The sequence below is a fragment of the Pygoscelis adeliae genome, unplaced genomic scaffold (assembly GCF_000699105.1).
Source record: "Pygoscelis adeliae isolate BGI_AS28 unplaced genomic scaffold, ASM69910v1 Scaffold54, whole genome shotgun sequence".
Taxonomy (NCBI): domain Eukaryota; kingdom Metazoa; phylum Chordata; class Aves; order Sphenisciformes; family Spheniscidae; genus Pygoscelis; species Pygoscelis adeliae.
In genome coordinates this window covers 4620788-4643219 of record NW_008824982.1, presented here as the reverse complement: position 1 = coordinate 4643219, position 22432 = coordinate 4620788, and the positions used below count along the sequence as shown (strand labels likewise).

Sequence of the window (22432 nt, the reverse complement as noted above, 5' to 3'; positions counted from 1 at the left end):
GGAAGTATAGTTTAGAGGAGTTAAAGAATATGCTTCAACCAATTTGTGAAGCAGGTACCTGATACACCAAATGTACCACTACCACGGCACAGGAACTCCATAATTACACACTCCAGCACGAAGCCCAGTAAGAATGTACTGGGTATGGTTTCAACTCAGGAAAAAAAAAATTCATTTAACACTTTAAGACTTACACAAAGCAACAGTAATAGAAGCAAGAAAATCCATTGGACAGGTCTCTGCTGTACAAGATGTTTTCAAAGTTCTAAACAAGTTTAATTCTGATAAATAAAATTATTAAACTAAAAGTTAACTACTTATCTAGATGATGATATTTCAGAAAAGCCACATGGAAATATCTTACCTCTTCTCCTGAAAGATAGTAAGCTGAAAGTAATCCACCGACAAAACGGATGTTCACTTCAAATACCGAAATTTCAGCATTCTGTTGAAATAAAAAAACCCCATAGTTTTATTCCCTGATACTTTTCCGTACGGTTTTGATTGTTTGTTTTTGGTTTTTATATACATACAGGTATTAAGGTACAACAGCTGTAAATGGCAAAACACAGAAGATGTAGGGTCTAACATAAGAGAACTTCAAGCGTTCTAAAGTATTTCCTTCTCTTTCTCATGTCAACAAAATATCTGCTCCATTATCCTCATCCTGTTTAACTTTTCATCTCTTCCACCTGGACATTCTCTAAACCCACACATCTAAGTACCTCCCTGCAGATGAGTCTGTGCTCACACACAAAATGTGTCTCAGATCCTCTGTCTCACAGAGGATCCTCAGATCCTCCGCTCACACTACCTCACCTCACACCATCATTACTCAGACACCATTTAAGAAGTTCTTGATCAGAATGTCATAACAGGAATTTTCCTACCTCAGGTCTAAACACATGTTATTGTAAAATGGGAGGTAACATTAGAATGAGTCAATTATATGTTCATAATAAAAATGTAATCATGGTATGTATTCACTGGGAAGCAGATGATCTTTCACTATTACAGTGACAGCCCTTCCCAACCTGGCCTGGTCTTTACCAATCATAGAGACTAGGTTTGTTGTACTGAGCAGTGTAGATACAGCCATTACCTATTTCGAAACTCAAAGCACATTCTTCTCTGCCTTTTAAAATTCAAACCTAAATGAAGAATCTGAGTCTCACGATCACTACTTTCTCTTGTTCTTTACCAAGTCAATTCCAATTTTACCCCAACACACAACATCCAATCCACTCAAGAGGCATTCGGTTGAAAAGCTGATCTACTGAAGTTTCTTCATTTTTGCTTTTTTATGTAATACTACCTTTTATATTTTTGTATTTCTGTAGAAAAATGGTATCCAGCAGTCAATCTGCTAAACCTTTGGGCATGTAAATAAGGTGTTTGACTTTTGTGTGTTCTGGGTTGCTCTTGCTTCTATTGAGTCATTTTTCCATCTTCTATTTGCTGACATACACTACAGCTATATTCAACATAAATCAATGCATGGTGGAACTGTGGAATTTTCTTCCAAAGGGCTTGCAGGCTTTTTCTCTCTCTGCTAGTTTTTGTACTTTTCCAATTTAAACGTTCAGATGTCAGTTTATGTAGGAGGGAAGAAGTTGCTCCCTGTTTTCTATGGATTTTGAATTCTAATAAACTGCCTTTGCAGAAGAAAAAAGCACGAGGTTACTTATTAGAAATACTACTTCATGCTTTTCAGTTTGCAAGGCACTCTGATTAAGGAAAGGTATCTAAACACCTTGTGGAGAGTTGTGCAGTGTTTCATTAGTTGTAAAGGTACAGACTTCAAAACAAAACACTCACTGACTTGCTACAATGCTTGTCCACTTACCCTCAGGCATTTAACTTTTCTCCTCTAAAATCTTTTGTGCACCTCCCCCTCTAAAAATGGAGGATATAATTTCATCCACAGAATTGCTCCAATTAATATATAATTCATATATACTATATGTGTGTGCCTGTGTAGTTTTTTTATACACACAAGCACAATTCAAAGGGGCAAAGTAAAGCCATCGCACACATCTGCCTATTGAAAACTCAGACCTGGCATCATGTGTTAAGAACCATTCAGAACATAACATTTTTCCAAGTTTATTTTAAGTGTACTAAAACTCTGCAGTTTCTCCTCACTCACTGCTCTCCCAACAGTGGTCTACTCTTATACTTTCTGAAAGAAACTACAAAGAAAAAAAAAAAAGGAGGTTTAATTTCTGTTTCAAAAATTAATCTGATATTTCTGCTTCCAAGTGTTCAGTCATTGTCTCACTGAATCCAGCAAAAAGGAGAATGAAGTAACTGGAAACAGGTATTCACTTCAACTTTAACTAGTGCCATTTCTCTGCATTTCTTTTTATTGTATGATGATATATGGTAAACCTGGGGAGATGGATATAAAAACATTTAAATCCTCTAGAAATCTGAACTAACTAGACAATACAGCTGTTCACCTGCTAAGCAGGCCGCCTATGTAAGAACTCTACATTAAATAAAGAAGTCTACCTTAATTAAATCCAATGTATAAAACAGCTTGTAGAGAACTGATCTGACTTAAGAAAGGCTGATATGATCTGACTGAAGAAAGGATGATTAAAGGAGTGATAGGGGCAGCTTCTCTTCCCTGGAACTTGAGCTAGCTGAAATTCCTGTAAATAGTATTTTACTTGAGAACCTCCTTCAGAAGTTCAGGTTCTTTCTATTTCCATCCTGAGCCTCAGCACACGCCAAGAGCTCTTCTTTGATGTGGGAAAGCTGAAGCTGTAAAGAGGTAGGCATGAGACAAGGAAATGAGTTCATCAGATATCTGACACTTGTGTTTCCTGTAAGGATTGAATTAAATTACTTTTTGATTTTTAATTGCTTGAAATAAATTGAGTGATATATGAGCTGAATATTTTGTCTCCAGAACCTTACATTTTGCCTTTCTGGATTTAATATGGCCACTTAACTCACAAACCATTGCTATCTTTCAAAGAATGCAAAGGCCCTTTAAGAAAAGCTCAGTATGTATGCACTGACATCTGCTTCTGGAATTCAGTTATAGGCAAAAGAAGACTTTGAAGTAATGTGAATAAAGATTTTATTGTCGAACCACAAAGATTAATTGCACTTTAATCCTGAATGTTTGCTGAAGTGGTGATCTTTCAGGACGTTTCTTGAAGCTAACCATTGTTTTAATGTTATCAGATTTCCAATACTTCACTTGCACACATCTCTGAATCTTTGTTCGAAATCCTTGTCTCTTACCAAAATCTTTATACAAGCCACTGAAGCGGATGCAATTACCGAACACACATTTCATTAATGGTAGATTTGAAAGCTGTATGCTCAATACATAGTTATTCTTAAACTCATTATACCAGGCTAGTAGTATTCTCAGAAAGCACAGGAATTATAGCGATTTGCAAAACAGTTAAAGAAGTTTTATAATTTCATGTCAAAGAAACATTCATCTCTACATGGGAAGTTCGTGTGAATAAGTAGTCTGTTAAGAAAAGTGAACTTGTCCTAAAAGTAGCAGATTTCTGCTACACCAACTTCACCTGTCTTTCTGGTTCGATTTTTTAATTTTTTTGTATTACACATTTAAGATACCACACCCTGACCATTACCCTCTCTTCATACTTTTAATCATCATCCATGTACAGTTTGTACAAATAAGTCTGTATATTTCTACTCAGCAGTCAAATCCTAAGTAAGCAATGTTATTTTTTATTTTGCTCTCAGATCCAGTTGTACACAAATACCTTATGATCCATTTAACAGTGCCAAAATATACAGGAAAAAAACCTTTATCTGCACTTCCCAAAGCTTCTACTTCACCAGCTGAAGAGGCCAGAATTATTTTACTTTATTTTTTATTTCAAGTTTAGCCTTCTCTTTCAAACCATCATTGTATCATTACATAGCAGGTCTGAGAATTGGTTGAATTAATTCCATTCTATCTAATGGAACTTCTGTAAGGAGAAGTGACTGAACATGCTTATTTTAAAATCACTACGATGTTCCTTTTGTAAGATCCCAAGTATATAAGATGACTCTGACCAACTGGATAGATATAATCTCCAATTTTACAGTCTTTTCATTAGTACCCTAATTAGACTGCATGGCCATGTGCTGTGTACGGCGATATCTGAAACACCTTTGATAGTACACGTCTGTGCTAAGCTCTTATTGTTCCTATGCAATATCATCTTGCTCTGGCTGCTAATTTTGGAGGCCTCCCTTTTATAAAGGATTCTGAAAGTATGTAGATGCTTGGGAAAGTGATATGTATATTAGGAACAACGTATTTTTATTTTACTTCCAGGGCTTTTATATTAATTTAAGTATATGAGTAATTTGGTCTTTCATCTTACACTTGATCAATAATTTATCATTCACTATTTGATCTTCTGATAAGTGAATCATAAATGTGATAGTCCAAGTACATCCAAGTACAAAATCCAGAGAAATTGTGATTGCTGCTCACTGTACTTAGAGAAATAGAAAACCAAAAGCAATGTATGTATCCGCTACGTGGTGCAAGAGCAAAATTGTGGCAACTTTATGGAATTTCATCTGGTTTCCTTGATTAGCTTCTAAAGACAAGATTATATTGACAAAGAGATGTAACATCCTTTACAGGATACAGCTGCTACAGCCTTTGTTGACTAGACACATAATACCAAAGTGAACCTGTTTACGTATGGCGGAGACTGTTCTTTCTCAAACTCAGGCAATGCAAATAAGGAAGTCTCTACAATCAAAGGACAAAACAGCTGAGTTACCGCATTTTGTCTTGACAAGGAGAAATGCTAAAATAACGTTTTTTTAAGCAAGAGAAGAACCATAGCTCAGAAACACTCAAGAAGCTGCAGAACATGACAGATTTAACTAGTAAACCTATTAAACTAACTCTTTTTAAAGAAAGGGAGGCTGACTATCCCTTAGGAAGCCCCATGTTCAAAAAGCAACAAATAATACTAAATGGGGGGTGGGGGGTGTAGCGCCAAGAGTTACATTAGCTAGTTTGTGTCATTCTGCATTTGTATTTTAATTGCAGACCTATGACAGGGCCAATCTGATCTCAGCTGCACCTCACCACTTCACTTCCCTCACCCTTCCGTAAACCGGAGGATTAAGTCTACAACTGGTAAACTGCTGAAGCTTCAACCAGCTGTGGTTGAATTTAATGTTGAAAGCACTGTTCAGACAACAAAACTACTGTCAGCTGGGCTCTCCTGAAGCCCTTCTCCTATTGGACTCCTCCAGCTTCCCCCCCAAAAAAATCAGTATTCACGTCCTTCTGGATCATTTCCTGAAAGTCTTCCTCTCCACAAATTCATAGACCAAGGTCAAAACAATTTCCGTCTATGTTTTCTCATGGTATGTTACCCTCACTTATAAACACAAAATTTGAAATACAATGCAATTTTATTTATCTAGTGTCAGTTTCCACCTGGCACTCATCAGCACTGGTACTTGCTCTGCCATTCATAATTCAACTGGAGAAAATACTGTGTGCTCTTTATGTGGATGAATGTATTCACAATAATCAAGTCACCTTAATTTATATTTGGTAAAGAGCTTACTCTCTTAGTTTTTATAAAGAGCCAAATAAGGCCACAAATCCTACCAAATAATTTGTTTCAGTCTTTATTGCACAGATTCTTTGCAAAACTTCCTTTCCTTCAGTCCTCCTGTTCTTGTCTCATCAAGAGTATGATAAAACTTCAGTCACCTCATCTGCATTTCCATCTATTGCTCCTATGTACAAGGAATATAGTGACTCCCTCCATGCCCACATACCATACCACTGCAAATGGCCCAGTCCCTGCAGGTTAACAAGCTGTGCAAGAGAATGCCAGGGACCCCACACTGAACAATGCTGAATTAATGTATATAATTCTAGACTAAAAAATGGACAAAAAGGGCCCACATTTCAAGTGAAATGAGAGGGACTTGTAATTATTATTACTATTAAATAATAATATCCCCCTGTTGAAGCACAAAGGTTGGCAACAAGAACAAATCTTCGCATTTTCAAGCAGTCCAGGAAATATGACAGACACACGAAGAGTACTACAATAGCTCACTTTAAGCTACTGTAATTAAACAACATTTTAATTACTTGCAATTGCAGGGGAAAAAAAGTTTCATTCATATTCCACAAATGAAATGTAGTGGCAGCTTGCTAAATACTCAGTTCCCACAGACAAGGGAAACAATTTTAGCAACCTTTTTATTGCAAGTGACAAAGCCTGGTTACTGTATAACATGCTATTTAACCTTGCTGATGTCCCCACATGGCAAACTGTAAGATCTTAAACAGGCAGAAAAAGAAAGTGTTACTGAAGGAATTAACGAACTCTAGCAGCAAAAGAACTGCATTTAATAATAAATTTGCAGGATTTCCTTTTAGCCCATCAAAATAATTTCTTATTCATAATCAAAACAAAATCAAGTCACTTTGAAGTCTGGCATTTAGAGTGTACTAACAAGTTACGTGGTAAACAAATAGTCCCACAAACTAAAGAACCATTTTCAACTGCTGGCTTTCTTAAGCTTCCTCACAGATCCATTATACATTTACTTGAAGCCCATTTACTCAAAGTCCATTTACTCACCCCTCACACATGCCTTTTTTTCTTTTTTTTAATAGGAAAGCTATCCTGTTGCAAATTGTTATATTAGGAAACTTTCTGACTTTCTCACTTAAAGAGAAAAAACCACCAAGAATAAAGCGCCAAAAAACCATCTGCCTCCAAGCCAGAACATTTGGTTATGGACTGTTAAATATAATTACAGTCAATCATAACACCTACAGTTTGAGAGTAGTAGGATTTAAATTTGTAAATGCTGAAGTTTGAAATAAACAATCTGGATTCTAAAAGTCTGTCCTGTTACTGACTGCCACACCACAGGTAGATTTGAGCTAAAGATAAATGCTGGAAGCATTAATAATTAGATCCAAATAATATTTGATATTGTAGGATCTTGGAAAAGGGGTATGTTAATCTATAGTAGATTGGCAGTAGCGATAAACATAATTTCAAGTTTCTATACTTTTTCCACTCTTTTCTAGCTCCCAAAACAGTAGACATATTACACGCAAAAATTCTACGTTGCATGAAGCTGCACACAAAGCTTCTTTAAAAGATACTCAAATTTGCAAAGCTAAGTACAAAGACGAAAATCAGAACTGGTAATTAAGCCTTCAAGCTTCAGGGTGGCTTATAGAATCAGATACAGTGACTGACCACTGTAAACAGCTTTGCTTAAGAGTGCTAGCAGGACGTAAGACTGAATGTATCCTTGCTGTCTTGCTCATTCCCTTCTCTTTATGCAGTTCCTCAACTCATTTAGTACCTATCTCTGAGAGCAAACAATGAAACGCTCTTCATACTTTCCCCACAGCACAACATCAACTCCTTCCTAGGCTGATCCAGTTAACAAGGGAAGGTATCTGTGATGAGATGGATAATGCACGATGAGTCAGTGCTTGCACAAAATGTCAACTAAAGTCAACTAAATTATATCCACATAGATAGAAAAATTGCACAGAGCACTGCCACTTTCATCTGACTGAGCAATCGTAACTTCCTGCCATCCTCCATTTTGACCAAAAAAAGAGAGGGATGAGGCAAACAAAGCAAAATCCACTAATAACCAATAGGAAGATTATTTTAGTTTGAATCCAAATTCACCTTTAAGAAATCTTCTGGTAGAAGAAACCATTTTTCTCTTCTCCCAACAAGCGCATGGCTTCCTGCTCCATACTTTGTTCCCATTCTGGTCCTGCCTGACTACACCCACATCAGACAGCTGATCAGTGGGTCAGGGCTTGAATTCAAGCACTGTCCCACATACCATTTAATTGTTAGCACCTTCTGGTCTGGTTTAGGCCCCTGTTGTTCCAGCCAACGTCCAGGCATGCTTTAGGACACCATGTAGGCCAAGGACTGTTCCCAGTATGCAGTACGGGCAAGACTGTCCTTTTGTGGGGAAGGAGTTTAGCAGGGCTGAAGAAGAGGGGGACGGAGCAGTTAGTCTCTCATCCTAAAGAAGTTGGGGTGTGTCTGGGTATAGAAGCAAAGCACCATCAGTTCCAGTACTTAACAACTCCCAACCCTTCACTGCTGTGCCAACGTGGCTCAGCTCCTGCACCACTACTCCCTGACTCCTGACCTTTTCATCCATCTCATTAAGATCCCTCTTCCAATCTCTCTTCCCAAGTATAGATTCATTGTGGTTCACCCCTTGCGCTGTGGAGACCGATAGGTTTTTCCTCCCCAGCATGAAGCAGAAGTTGGGCGGTGGTACAGAAACTTTTTCAGAGAGCTATGAATTCTCTGTGTGCGTACAGGTCCTAAAGCAAATAAGGAAAAAATAAAAACAGGGAAGCGCAGCAGTGTGTAGTTGTAGGTAGGAAACAGCCAAGCTCCCTAGTGATCCCGTGAAAGACTGGCTCCTTTTTCCTCCGTTGCAACGTGTTGACATACAACCTGGCCCAGCGCAGCCTTGGGCAGGGCTGTGCACAAGCACTCTGAAAAGGGTGTGCGGGCAGCAGCATGCGTGGGGAGGTCAGACCAAATCCTCAGCTATATTAACTGAAGAGCAAAGATACACCCCCACAGAGGTGAAGTGATTTAATGGAAAACAGAGCACACATCCATGATGCAAAGACCATGGATTTAGCCACTGCTAAATATCGACTCTTTCCAAAGGTACGAGTATGTCTAAATCTCTTAAAATATTGACAGAATCAGAAAATGCAACTTCATTCCTGATGCACTACTCAGTTTGGCTGAAACTTCAGCCCGGTATCAAATATGAGGAATTTCAGCAGTTATGAGAGAAAAAACCTCCAAGCATTGCAATGTGGATATCTCAGTTATAAAATCACAGGGCTACCAGCTCCAGCTAGAATAAAAATAGTCTAAGCATGTTATACTGCAAAGGGGAAGCTTCCAAACACGTCCACTCACAAGCTTACCAAAATTCACAAGTTTGCTGAGAAAGGTGGCATTTAGTTATCTAGAATTTTCCTTTGAAATCAAAACAGTTTGCTTTCTTCAGAAAGGTCAACAAGAGTAACCCTGACAACTAATTATTTGAATTGAGGGACTGAAATCTAACGTGAAGAGATGATGCCATTTCCCATTAAGTCATCTTTATTCCATAAATCCTTTTATGTGGATAAACTAGTGCCTACTTTACAAAGTGACATTTGGAAACTCTTATGGTCAGGTGATGAGATGATCGAGTGCTGGCCAAATAGTTGAACACGTAAAATGAATATCTGACGTATTACAAACTTCTAGAGAGGAAAACTTGCTTTATCCAGCTGCATTGATGCGGAATATAAAGAGAAAAGATTCTGCCACAGAATACAGTCACAGCTATTTTTGTAAAAAACGTCTTAAAGAAAATTTAAGATTTAAAAAGCATAGTTCTAAGATTAAATGGAGAGAAAAACTAATCCTATTTATACAAATAAAGGCCAAACACGCTTCCCCAAAAGCTGATTAAGCAGTCACTGCCCAGGAAATGACCAGAAACAGAAACACATTTTATTCTACTGACAAGAAATAACACTTAAGGATATGTCAGCGTGTCAGTTATTAAAAACTAAATCACTTTCATGGGAGAAAGGTTTCTAAAACAGGAACAAGTAAGAGTGTACAAAACATTAATGCAGAAAATGTCAAGTAATGCTTGATATATGATAAATGCTTAAACACAAAAGAGAGGGCTCTGCTGTTCTTTGTGTTAAGTAATTTCCAACCTTAAACTATAGGATACAAATACAAAGCAGCATTTGAAACTAGAACTTATATTTAAAGTGGAAAACTAAAGAACAGTACAAGTTGAGTAGCTTCAAACAATTCAGCCACTAAATAAACTGGCATCAGTTATTAAAGTTGGTGTTGCGGTTATTTATTTTCATTTCCTCGTTCCACTTTGGAAAAATTCTACTCATTACTGATGCCAATGTAAAATTCAATTCTATATGACTATGAAGTATTATGAAAATAATTTTGTGAAGTGTTGAACTCAAGGCAGCTATTTACAGGAATATCAGGAACAAGATGTTGTTCCTGATGCATATCAGCATTATCTGTAAAGTAGTTTTGGTAAATCTGCTGGATTGCTGCATTGACTGACTAATGCAATACAAAATTTCAGACATTTTGAAAGACTTCCTAGCTTTTAAGCATTACTGAGAAAGAATAAGTGCTACATAATTTTAAAAAGTACACAAATTAACAAGAGGAGCTGAAATTGTAGGCAATACTATCTAGAAGTAGGAGTTTCCAGTACAAAGTATAGCAAGATTTATGTAAAACCAAAGATTTTAGTGTTATTAATGTAACTTACTCTACAGCGCTTTATGATGTTCCTCCAAGCGGAGCTTAGCTCTTCCTTTAAAGTGGAGTTTGCTATTTTCTATGATGTTTTGTTCTTACATTTTTAAACCTCTTAACAATGCTAAGCTAATAAGACAGGAATTTAATATTACAAAAATTCCTTTAAAAAAAAAAATCTTATACACAAGATAAAGTTAGCATGTCATTCAGACATCTGACACTACTCGGAAGCACAGTTTAATATTCTGTATTTACATTATTAACGTAAACATAAATGCACACTAAATTGTTGCTTATATAAGCTATATAATATGCGCTCTTATTAACTCCTCCTTAAAATGATAATTAATTCTCAAGCATGTAAAGAAGTTAATTAATCCTGACTTTTGCATAACGTATTAGAAAGAGTACTTTGTTTTCAGAAAGTGTTTCTACCATTACACGCGCCAACTACAAGAGCTTTTAAGTGCTCAGTGTACCGTGCCTACAATGCTTTTCTACTTTACTACACCTATCAGCAGAGGTACTCCATCAGCTCTCTGTACCCAGCAATTACAATACATACTCTGGCCCACAAAAGAAAAGAAGAAAAAAAAAAAGACCAGGACTTCTCAATTTAATTGAAGTTTTGCAGAGTTCTTGCCTGTTCAGGGCCTTTCTAGAATAAAAACTTTAATAATGAACTTAACTGGTAAATATGCAGCTGAGAGCTAATAGGATGATTTGTACATGCAGTTCTGATGACCTGGTACCTCATAAGACTAAAGCAGCTGAGTTTGTGCCAGCAGTTCAGCCTAACTCATGGGATTCAACTTTACTAGAATACACAAAGGAACTTAAATGCTATGTATGGTGTGTAGCTTTCGTTAAATGCAAGTCTAATTTGTAGAAGATTTCACAAAGCAAAAATGTAAAGTGTTTACGTAACTAAAAAATTAATGCTTGAAGTGTCCCGATTCTTCTATCCAAAAGGGCTGAAAAGTTTGTTGTTTACTTTACAATGGTAAATACTCTGTTCCTTTTTCCTTCCTTCAATCCAGCTCGTTGCCTCCTATCTACCTGAATCTCTCAGATTGAAAAACTGCATATAAGCAGAGCCGTAAGCTTATTATGTTTCTGCTTCCTACCTTGTTTTATCTATCAATGATCTAAATTCTGTAGCCTTCTATCATGCTTGCAACATTAAACCCAGTCCTCTATTGGCCCCTGGAGACTAAACAGAGCATTAAGTGTTAATCAGCAACACTACTTACCACATTGAAATCTAAGTTTTTTTCAACCCACTCCTTGGCTTCCTTGAATTCCTCTTTCATTTCCATGATGTATAGTGTATCAAGGGCATCCACTATTGTTGCTCCTTGAATGTTACCTGAAATACATGAAGAGCCAGTGATTTACTTTCCAACAGAAGGCTTTTCAGTTAGATCTAATTAATTTAAATTAATTCTAATTTCAAAATCCAATTTCAATTAATCCAATTAAAAATTGGGCGTATAAGCATTCAAGTGGGCAACTAGTAATTCACAGCCTTAACCTCGATTCCCATGCCACAACACAGCATCATAATATTTAAGTATTTCTTCCACTAATGAAGTTTTGAAGAGCAGTTCTGATACACTGCATTTTCAGCCATGATTTTGCATTTTTAAACACTGATGGAACAGTTCACTGTAAAATGTAATTCATAGAAGACAATAAATCTCAATAAGTGGAGAAATGACTGTTTCTTCCAGTTTGGAGTGAAAAAAATCAGTTGCATTTTTGTTTTTATACTTAATAATATACATAAAGCTTTAAGAAGCTGATAAGAAGTGATCACATTTCAGTTAAGCAAGCCCTTTAAGAAGTACCCTCTCCGAAAAACAATTTGTCTGATACTGTGCACTGCACCACCATGTAACCTGCACAAGACAGCACTGGGGGAGCAAAGTTAAGCTTGCGCACTCTGAATTTCTCAGCTCAGGACAGACTGCCAGACATCGGTTTTCAGAGCAAGTTCTGGCTGTTTGCAACAGTGGCGTCCTTCTGACTCTGTTACGGAGACGGGTAAGAGTCAGTTTACTAGCCTTCACCTAACATTGCAAGACGAAATATCATCAGTATGTTCACTTTGGCATAGATTAAATGTTCATGCTCCTGTACTGGAAAGGTAATGTGGAGGGTCAGGGAGAAAATAAAGCCACTCAAATGACTTTCCCATGCTTCCTTCAAATTTACAATGACCTTTTTAAAACACCATTTTCATCTAAGAAAATCTTCATTATGAATACAAACTACTGTTAAAATATTCTTTAGAGAAGACCCTAGATACAGAAGTAAACATTTAGAATTGCAGAATAATTTTGGTTGCAAGGAACAGAGGAGGTCATTAGGTCCACTCTCTCTTCCCCCCCAGCAGGGCTAATGACTGGGGTGGATATTGACTACTCACTCAGGAACTGATTGCACTGGGCGAATAACAAGACAGTAGCTACAAATAACTTTACAGAACTTGATTATCATCTTGCCTCTGAAATACCTAATGAAAAAGTAAACGTAGTTTTATAGACTTATCAAGTATCAGAATGGAATTGTTCATATTTAAGTAGGAAATCCACTATTTCAGTCAACTCTTGTGTTTACTACCATCAAGGTTTTCTGCTTCCTCATGAAATGGAGGAGTGATTGGAGACCTCCACATAGCAAGATTGACATCACTTTCTTAGCTTAAGCTTCCAGGTAGGAAATAATTTTCCATTTGTGTCATCTGAAGCAAAATAATACTTGAGACTATTATAACAGTTACTTGGGACATTTAACAGAACCAGATGCTCTCTCTGTTTCAGCAGCTGCTAATTGCTTATACCATCCTTTTTGGAATGTCCCTTTCCTACTCTGAAGGAAGTAATCTATGTTTTCCCCTGGATATTCCACTAATAAAACTGCAGCATACTTTGGTAAGAAGGACATCGTATCTTCCCAGAGCTTATTTGGAGCTTGGCTGCCCTTCTCTCTTATTAAAGGAAAAGCATTCCTTTAAACTTGCCTAAGTAACTTGTATTTTTCCTGAGTTCACGAGAAAGTGAGAGCGATTGTGGAAAACTGTTGGAGGACATGTGCTCAAGAACACTACTGCAAAGGCTCTGGAGATGTTTAGTAACTCCGTACGACAAAAGCAGCTCCTGGTGAACTTTTACAACTGAGCTCTACTTACGGAAAAATAATCTATAACCTGATTTGCTTGAGTGGACTGCGATAGGCTCACCACGCAATGACATTCTTTGTGATAATCCTCTTGTAATACAGCTAACACCACCTCTAAACAGTTGAGCTTTCCATTTTAAGGATTAGTACTTGAGCTGCAACTCACTACTGAGTCAGAAGAAAAAGAGGAGAATTCAGCCTTATTGAGAAATTGCCCTTGGAGTCACCCACTTCCTATGATTTTTTTTTTTCTTCCCCTGAATCTGGCCTACATGGCCTGCTTAGAGCATAAACCTCTCCCTGCAGGCAGGCAGAGGAAAATCAGAGAATCTCAAGTAGATCTTACCTTATTTGAAATAACTTTTTGTATTATTCTGAAGGCTCCAGAAAACAGAATAAAGCAATTAATGTGACAATTAAATAGTCGTTTGTCTTGAACAGTTATACTTCAAAATTCTTGATAAAAGAACACAGAATGCATTTTTAAAGTGTCAGTTTAGAGGCCAGAATTATGACTTGTGAACAACTGCAGTTTATGCTAAATTAGCCAACAGGATAATCCAAACTTAAGAGTGTTAAGGAAATTGTGTAGCTGAACAAGCTCATTTATAACCAGTCAGAGAAACAAGGGGAGGGGAAAAAAAAAAAAACCAAAACAAACAAGGAATGCAAAGAAGTAAAATGAACATATCTTATTATGGAATAAGACTAAATATTTCACAAACCTATATATGCTATGCTTCTCAAAGCACACCACATAAATTATTAAATACAGTTATCAGTCATGTTAGTTCCTACACAACGTTCCCAAGGAATTACACAGCTGTCATGGTCTACAAGAGGCAAAGATTATTGCTAGGCAATTACAATACACGCTCATATGACACAGAATATTTGGACAGGAGGACTGTTTTGTTATACACCTATGTACCTTATACACCTAAGGTACTGCTATAAATTTGATTAACAGTGAGCACTGGATTACAAAAAGTGTCAGCAAAGTTGCAGTTACCATGGTAGAGTTTCACAGTTGCCCTAGGCAGAAGGAAGATACCCCAAGTAATACTCAGAGCAAATTCACACACCTCAGGTAATTACAGATATATTTTGCAGATAGTACAAAAAATAGTATACTCAAGGTATAGAAAATGGACTTGACATTCACAAAACATAAGATTGAAGTAATTTTGATGATAAAAGAGATAACCAGATGTACAAGCCTACCAAAGTGAAACATTATGAGTCTCTACCAAAACCTCCAGATCAAGTACTCATATATGCTCCATTTTATATCCTTTGTTAAACCTGCTTGTTTTTCTCTCTCCCCTCTCATGCTAACAGCATCACTTATTCCATGTAAGTGATCACTAGAGAACACATAAAGTAGCTTACAAGCTAGTTAACTGAAGAGAAAGCAAAAGAAATCAGTCAACATGAAACTTCGAGTGGACTATCTAGCAGCATCTACAGAGCATCCTTTCCAGTTTAACACTTGAAATCTTTAGCAATGATCTGGAAGAAAGTAAAAAGAACCTACTGCTGCCAAGATTTGTGGATGATTAATGAAGATGGCTGATTACCCAGCATTTCAGAATAGTATGATAAAAAGCAGAGAGCAGTCTAGATCACCCCTGGGTAGTAGACAGTGGGTCCATTTAAGCAGCATGCTTTTTAATACCTAACAATGCAAAGGTATGTGCACACAAATAAGAAAAGGAGATTACATTAGAGAACAGAGTAGCGCCTCAAGGACGGGGGGGCCAGAGCAGAATAAAAAAGTGATTAGAGGATGAATAACTTTTTATGAGTTTCCAGGGTGTCACTGCAGGGAGAACTGCTATGGATGACAAGCTTATTAGCACAGCTCTATGACTGAGCTTATGTGGCCATATGGTTTAAGAACCACAGCTGGCTTATGGCCAAACTGTTTGTAGGGTGGGCCAAAAGCAGCTTTTATTTGTCTAGCCCAGGCTTTTAGACATGGCTTATATTTTTGCCAAAAGAGTCTGAAATAGAATACAGCCAGGATGCCAGAATCAATGCATGTTGGTGCACTTAATAGTTTGTTTACAACTTTCCTCCCATCCCTTGTATACCAAGTTTGGGGTTTGGTTCTCCAGAACATCCACATTCCTCACCATCAAATATATTTGGAGATATATATACACACACAAACACATAAAATCATACATATATGTGAAACAGATGAAGATTTGTGATCTGCAAGCATATCATACAGAACATTAAACAGAGACGTTTCAGACGTGTGTCCTAATGCGCTGTCTATAACAGGATGGAAGCCAGGCCCCTTACTCTTCTGGAATTCAACTGCTTTCCTTCTTCTGACTCTGTGTCATATTCTGACTGGATGGAAAATGTGGCAAAGCATATGACAAAAATGGAAGATAAGGAAAGATGAACTATGAAGTGGCCTCAGGTCATGCTACACATCAGCTCCCTCACCTGTAACAGTTCACCATCCAACAAGCATCATAAACTAGGATTTCTTGTTCTTGCATGACTGTAGAAGATGAGTAGAATTATGTTTTTTTCTTCCAGAAAAACAGTTACAGTTTTGTGCTTCTGATATGAAGTATGAAAATTAATATAGGACATTCATATTTGTAATTTTTTTAATGTGATAGAAATTCAGCACATACAAATCATAATGGATATCCCTTCAAAAAAAGTGCAAGTGTTCAAAAAGATGTTTCCTCTGTTATTGTCAGAAGAACTGATTTTTAGGGCTAGTTTGTACTACTGTGGAAAAGAAGAAGAAAATTTTATACATAGCTGTATTTGAACTGCACTCAGCCCCACCCTGATCTTCTTAGGCTCTTCATTGTTTTCAGCCAGTGAGGCAAAGTTGTCTTGTCACCTTCCAGTTATTGCAAGTTGAAGAAGCTCAGTCAAATCAGATGTATTCTATGAAATCTTCCTCCAGTTTGTCATTTCAGACTCAAAATTCCAGCCAAAAATACAGAAATATAATCTGTCACAATTTTTTCTTAATCTAGCCATTAAGAACAGTTCAGATTTTCTTAACGTGGGGAATAAGACCAGATACTTTGTAACATCAAATACGCAAATTAAAAAAAGATCAATCAAGCATCCAATTTTTTTCAGGTCTATATGCATATACATCATACAGTAACGACTCTGAACTACATTATTCTCAACATACTCAAGATTACATATAGGTTTTACAAAATTAACGTTTTGATTAGAGCTGTAGGTTTCTTAGAGCATTGTTTCAAAAGCTGACTCAGATTTTAAAAGTGCTCTCCTTTAAATAAAGTTCACTGAAGAGGATCCTATCCAATATCATTAGCAATTTAAAGTGTCAAGAGTGATTAATTATTAAAGCGTGCTATGCCAAAACATGAAACTCTTTACTCAAGTACTGGCAAACCCTCAGCAACATTAACATTTTTAATTTCAGTCACTATTACCAGCTGGTAAGAGTGGGAAAAGAAACAATACTTTCAATTTTTTTACAGATCTAGCTTTTCCTATGTGTAACATGAAACAATGCTGGGGATATTTCTAGAGTACTCTTCTGATCTCTAATATTTTGTACGTTTGTGCAAGTTAGAGCCAGCTCCGGTGTCTCTGTATCTAATAGAGCTTGATGAATTTTTCCTCCATTGCTCGTCTCTGCTTTCCGTGGAAGCCTTTGGCATCCACCACGCTTCTGGCACCCATGCAGCTCAGCTACACATTTCGTTATGAATCACCTTCTTTTGTTTGCCTGAACATGCTGCCTACTGATTTGGTATTTCCACCCCTTACAAAGGGTATTGTTCCCCACTAGGAACAACAAATCCTCGTTCACCCAATCTATGCCCCTCCATATATTGTCCTGAAAATTTTTGCTCTTTATTACCTTGAGTTAAAGTCCACTAGTTCTGTGTATTAACTTAGAATCGTATCTCCCATGCAACTGTGTGCCAGTTTAAATTTAGGTATGTTAGACCCCATGTGCTATTTTAAAGAGCAATCATCATCTGTCAGGGAATCCTTCTGGGTTCATGGAATCGCTTGCGGTTTGCCATTGCCGTAGCTACCTCGAGTAACTTGTTAACGCTGCCAAACTGTCACTCTGGTCACTTGATTTTCCAGCACTGTGCTAAATAAATTGAGAGCATGGCCTCAGCAGCAATGGATCCCTGCAAGAGGCCAGTAATAACCCTGAAAAAATGCTTTCTGGAAATCTAAAAAGACAATAAACTTCCTTGTCTCCAACTTTGAAAAAACAGCAGTTGTGCAGCATGACCTCCTCTCACAAATGCTGTGTTGAGTCATTCATCCACGTATCTGCTGATGTTATTCTTTAAACGGGTTTCTATTAATTTAGTTGGGAAAGATGTCAGGCTTACTTCCAAAATTAAGACCACATACTGAAATCCAAAATTCCAAGGAATCCAGCAGCAAAAGTGAAGAGAAACAAGACAGGGGGGAGGGAGGGGGAAGATGTTGAACCTTTTCAATTTAAATTAACATATTGTTTAAGTACATGTACAATTAATTTTCTAGAGCAATATTAATAAACTTACAGTTTAAAAATACACACTGGTATACACTGCAAGACAGTTTTGAATACGAATTTTGGCAGGCTTTAAAAAAATCTTCATACACCTCAATACTCCGTACAAGAAACGACAAAAATCAGTTCAAAGTGGGAGGAACAGGATCTTGCTAAATTATAGTACTTTGGCTTTGCAGATTGTGAGTATTTATTAAATGCCTCCCTTTTCCCCTCCAGAAAAGGTCCTTTTTCACTTGCAGAGACTAATTATACTATGCCCACAAGTTACAATATTATTAAACTTGCAATACTGCACACGAAATACAGTTACAGATAATTAAAAAAAACCCTTTAGTAACACTCACTTAAGTGCAGAAACCACTTCTAGAAAAAGCTCTCCACCAGTGCAGCAATGCTCATTAGTTTTAAAATTAGTACAAAAGGTTTGGAGAGAAATAGCTCCTGGGTTGGGGGGCTGGTGGTAGGGTGCTGTGAAAAAAAATTGGCAAAATTTTGCCACTTGCTTCCACACTAGGAGGGTAGATGGATAAAGCTCTATTTTAGCAAACATTGTTAACAGTAATCTGGAACTTTAAAGGTTAAAGTATTAAAAATTAACAGCACTTACTCAGGGCCTGCTTTTTACCAGGTATGGGCAGAGAACGATTAGTACTCACAGCAGAAGTCATACCAGCATAGGAGACATGCCTTGTTTTGCTGATGCACAGGTATGGTGCAAACAGATGTTTAGCTGTTCCAATTTACTTGATTACTCCAGAAATAGTTGTACACTTCATGGAATTAAACTAGTAAGAATGCTACAGAGACAACAACTGATGACTTTTCACTTCTGCCTTTTCAAATAGTTGCTATTGTAACTGAACTCTTTGTAGTTGGAGTGAACTATAAAAACCCCACAATAATGTTAATTACTTGCCAAGACAACATAGTAAAAGCTAAAGTGGCAAATAAAAAGGAAATCAAGACATTACATGGATGTGCTGAAAAGACTTTGCAGTGGTTAGAGGCAAGTATGTGGCTTTGGCTTGAAACAGAAATATTTCAGTTTACATATGTTTCAGCCTTTCCCTAAAAGTTAATTATTTTTAGTGTGCACATGTAAGAGGAAGCAACTTCTGCTCATAGCATGAATACGTCTTACAGTCTACCCGTCTGAAGACTCCCTCAACTTATCAAATACACACTCCACACACTGCTCACAGAATGCCAGCAAGATCAAGGCAGGTCCTTGTCTTCAAAAGTTGGTTTCATTTATTTAAGACAAATAAAATGTCATTTCAAAGTTTGGCAAGAAGTTCTCAGCTACAGAAGAGCTCTACTACTCTTAATTTGTATGAGGTGCTACAGCAGGATGCTTTTCCTTCCCCCGAGGTCAGAACCACCAGTCATCACTATCTCCCATCGTCACCAACCTTTCTCCCACCATCATCCCACTGGCCGTAGTCCTCTTCCTCTAGCCTAACAATAGTGTCAGTATAGTTGCCAAATTCATGATGGTATTGCCTAACAGTCACATCTATGTGTAATTACACTTCTTAAAAGACCATCTTATTTTTGTGTTTCAGAGAAATACATCATGATGGTTGTGTCTTGAAGGCGAGACACAACCGTCATTATAATTTATCTACAAAATACCTTGCCATGCTAGCAAGGACTGAAGTGTTTATACTCTCAAAATCAAGTTCAGAAGCAATATAATTTGAAAACAACTCTCCCCTTCTGTGTCAGGAGAGCTACACCGTTTGTAACCTATACAACATTAAGCACCAGCGAGCCACAGCATTGGAACCTGCTGTTCCCCACGGTGAGGTACTTAAAGTCTCTATCCCGTAACAGCCACTCCCAATATATGCAAAGTACCATAATAGCAACAATTAATTCATAGGAGGGGAAGTGTTCAAAATTAAACAGCTGGCTAATGAAATATGCTATATCGTACTGCTATTAAGACAATCAGAAACTTGTATTTTTGAAAAATTGAGACCTGGAAGCAAGAAGAAAAGACAATCATGGCAAACTGGAGATAGTTATGATGGATGACAGTGAACTGAAGGTCTTACTTGATTTCTGAAGGTTGCGAGGAGATTCGGGGGACAGAGAGCTGGAGGTAACCTATTCTCAACTAATTTAATTCAGAATTACCTTAAAAGTAGTCAGCCATTTGCAATTTTTTTAAAATGCAACCATTGCAGCTTTTTTTTAAAAATAAGAACCAGAAACAAAGAAGATAAGGAAACTTGTTTGTCCTTTCACAAGGAAAAAGAGGAACAACTATTTGAGACACACACACAAAAAAAAAAAAAAAAAAGGAAAACCAGATCATCCTTTTATTGCTTTATGAAAAAGAAGGCATTTGTTGAATTCAAACATGAAGGTACAGATCAGATCTAATGATCTGTGGACACTATTACAGAAACAAGGATTTGTTTCTAAAAACCAAAAGGAGATTATGGATTCAGGAAAGGGTAGCTTATGAGACAGAACTGCTTGCAGATATACTGCTTTTTAGTATTCTGTAAAGCAATTCAGCAGAAAGAGATCTAATGCTTATTTTTATTTGCCACCAAGATCAATAAAAGTGAAGGTGTTTCTAAGGAAATCTCCTCAGCAGTAAGATCTTATACTAGATGACCATGATGAGAAAGTGATCTGCATTTAGACTGACTCTGGCTCTTACTCCTTTAAATGCAGTTTTATTTTCAAATTCAACTCTTGTCCTGTTTCACACTGAATAGTGCCTGCAGTGACCTATTCTTATGCAACATCCACAGAACTCCTGCTTAAGAATTTCATAAGTCAATACATCTACAGCTTTTTCTGCGAATATATGCAATATCATTAAGAACTCAAACCTCGTAAATTTTTATACAACTTCCGATTCCAAACGAAACTAGATTAAGCATTTTAATATTCAAGACATCATGTGCCATTTTGTTGCCCTCCAAGAAAACAAAGAAAACAGAATTGCATTTAATAGTTCTTCAAAAATGGTATTAAATTGCACAACTATCAGTCATCTGAGTGAAGATGATAAAAAATTTTTGTTTTCAAGAAAACAGAAGCCCGACTTAACCCTGAATTTCACCCAAACTACTTTGGTTTCAAGCACCCAATTCATGTTTAAAGTCCAACAACTAACTATATAATAATTACCTGGTAACATTTTTGATGTTACCCTGAGCAGACAAGCAGTGCAGCAAGATCAGTGTAGATGTTTATTTTCAAAATTATTTTTGTAATCACAACTGCTGTCTCTTAGCAACTTCCAAATATAGTTGAGGATTTGATAAGTGCTCTATTTAGGCTGTTTTAGGAACTGTTTCCACTTCAAACTATCTCTTCCAAACATTCAACAAAATAAGTTCCTGTTAAAATCAAAATAATGTATTGATTTTGTCTCAGCTATAGAAATTAGTTCATTTTTCAGCCTTCTGTTTGGAAAACAGAAGCTATTTGAATACAAAGATTGCTGTCAAACAATTTAATTCTCATTTTTCTGCAAAACTGAAGATAATGACAGTTCATAGGACTGCTTTCGCATGCTTCCTCAGAACGCTGTTGCTCTTCAGCTGCTATTTACCCAGCCCTATGTCCCACTTGGACACTGAAAAAGTCTTGCCTCATTACACTGGATTTCTGCAGTGTGCGTCTCCTACTAGAACTTTTCAGCCCCATATTTGTTCCACACTGATAACAACTTGGGTGTTATTTAAGCATCTCCTGTGCAACATTTTAGAGGTGCAAATAATGGTTATATTCATTAAAGAGAAAGCCTGGAGAAGGAGCCTGACTGATACAGATTAACAAGTTTTTTTAAGGAATGGAAATAAATTCCTGGGAACTTCAGCTACCTTCATGACTGTAGAGAGTATCTTTTGTTCCTTGTACAGGATTTATTCCGCCCCCCCTCCCCTTATAGTTTTTGTTTCCTGCTTACTGAATGCGGTGTCAATGAGTTCCACTTCATAGGAAAACTTTAAGGCAGGGCAGTATTTAATGCAACAAAACTACATCTTTATTGTGCAGCAATGACATGCTCCATTTATTCTCATTCAGAAGAGAATCCATAAAAGTCATAGAAAGCATCACCTTCATTTACTGTTACTTTTTATACGTAACGTAAGTAAGAAGCACCACGCTGCATGACAGACGGTAGAAAGAACGCCTTTATCGCCTATAAGCTTTTCAGCTGATTTACTGTTTTATGCTAACGTCACTAAGCATAAAAATACACTCTACTCACCAAATAAATTGCTCGAATGTCCTTGCTTAGATATGGGTTTCAGTTCATTTAATCCCCATGCGTAACGCTTATAATTATCCCAGGCATGTTTCA

General features: G+C 37.1%; 1 protein-coding gene across 1 annotated transcript in view; it reads right to left on the bottom strand.

The window, feature by feature from the left end:
• Nucleotides 1-22427, bottom strand: part of MAN1A1 (mannosidase, alpha, class 1A, member 1) — a gene marked incomplete at its 5' end in the record, with an annotated part of 117554 nt that extends 95127 nt beyond the window's left edge. Inside the window, 3 exons of the mRNA XM_009325682.1 lie at nucleotides 365-445; nucleotides 11618-11733; nucleotides 22340-22427. Coding sequence (XP_009323957.1) covers nucleotides 365-445; nucleotides 11618-11733; nucleotides 22340-22427 — 285 coding nt within the window. The remainder of the gene's footprint in view (nucleotides 1-364; nucleotides 446-11617; nucleotides 11734-22339) is intronic.
• Nucleotides 22428-22432: the final 5 nt, after the last annotated feature.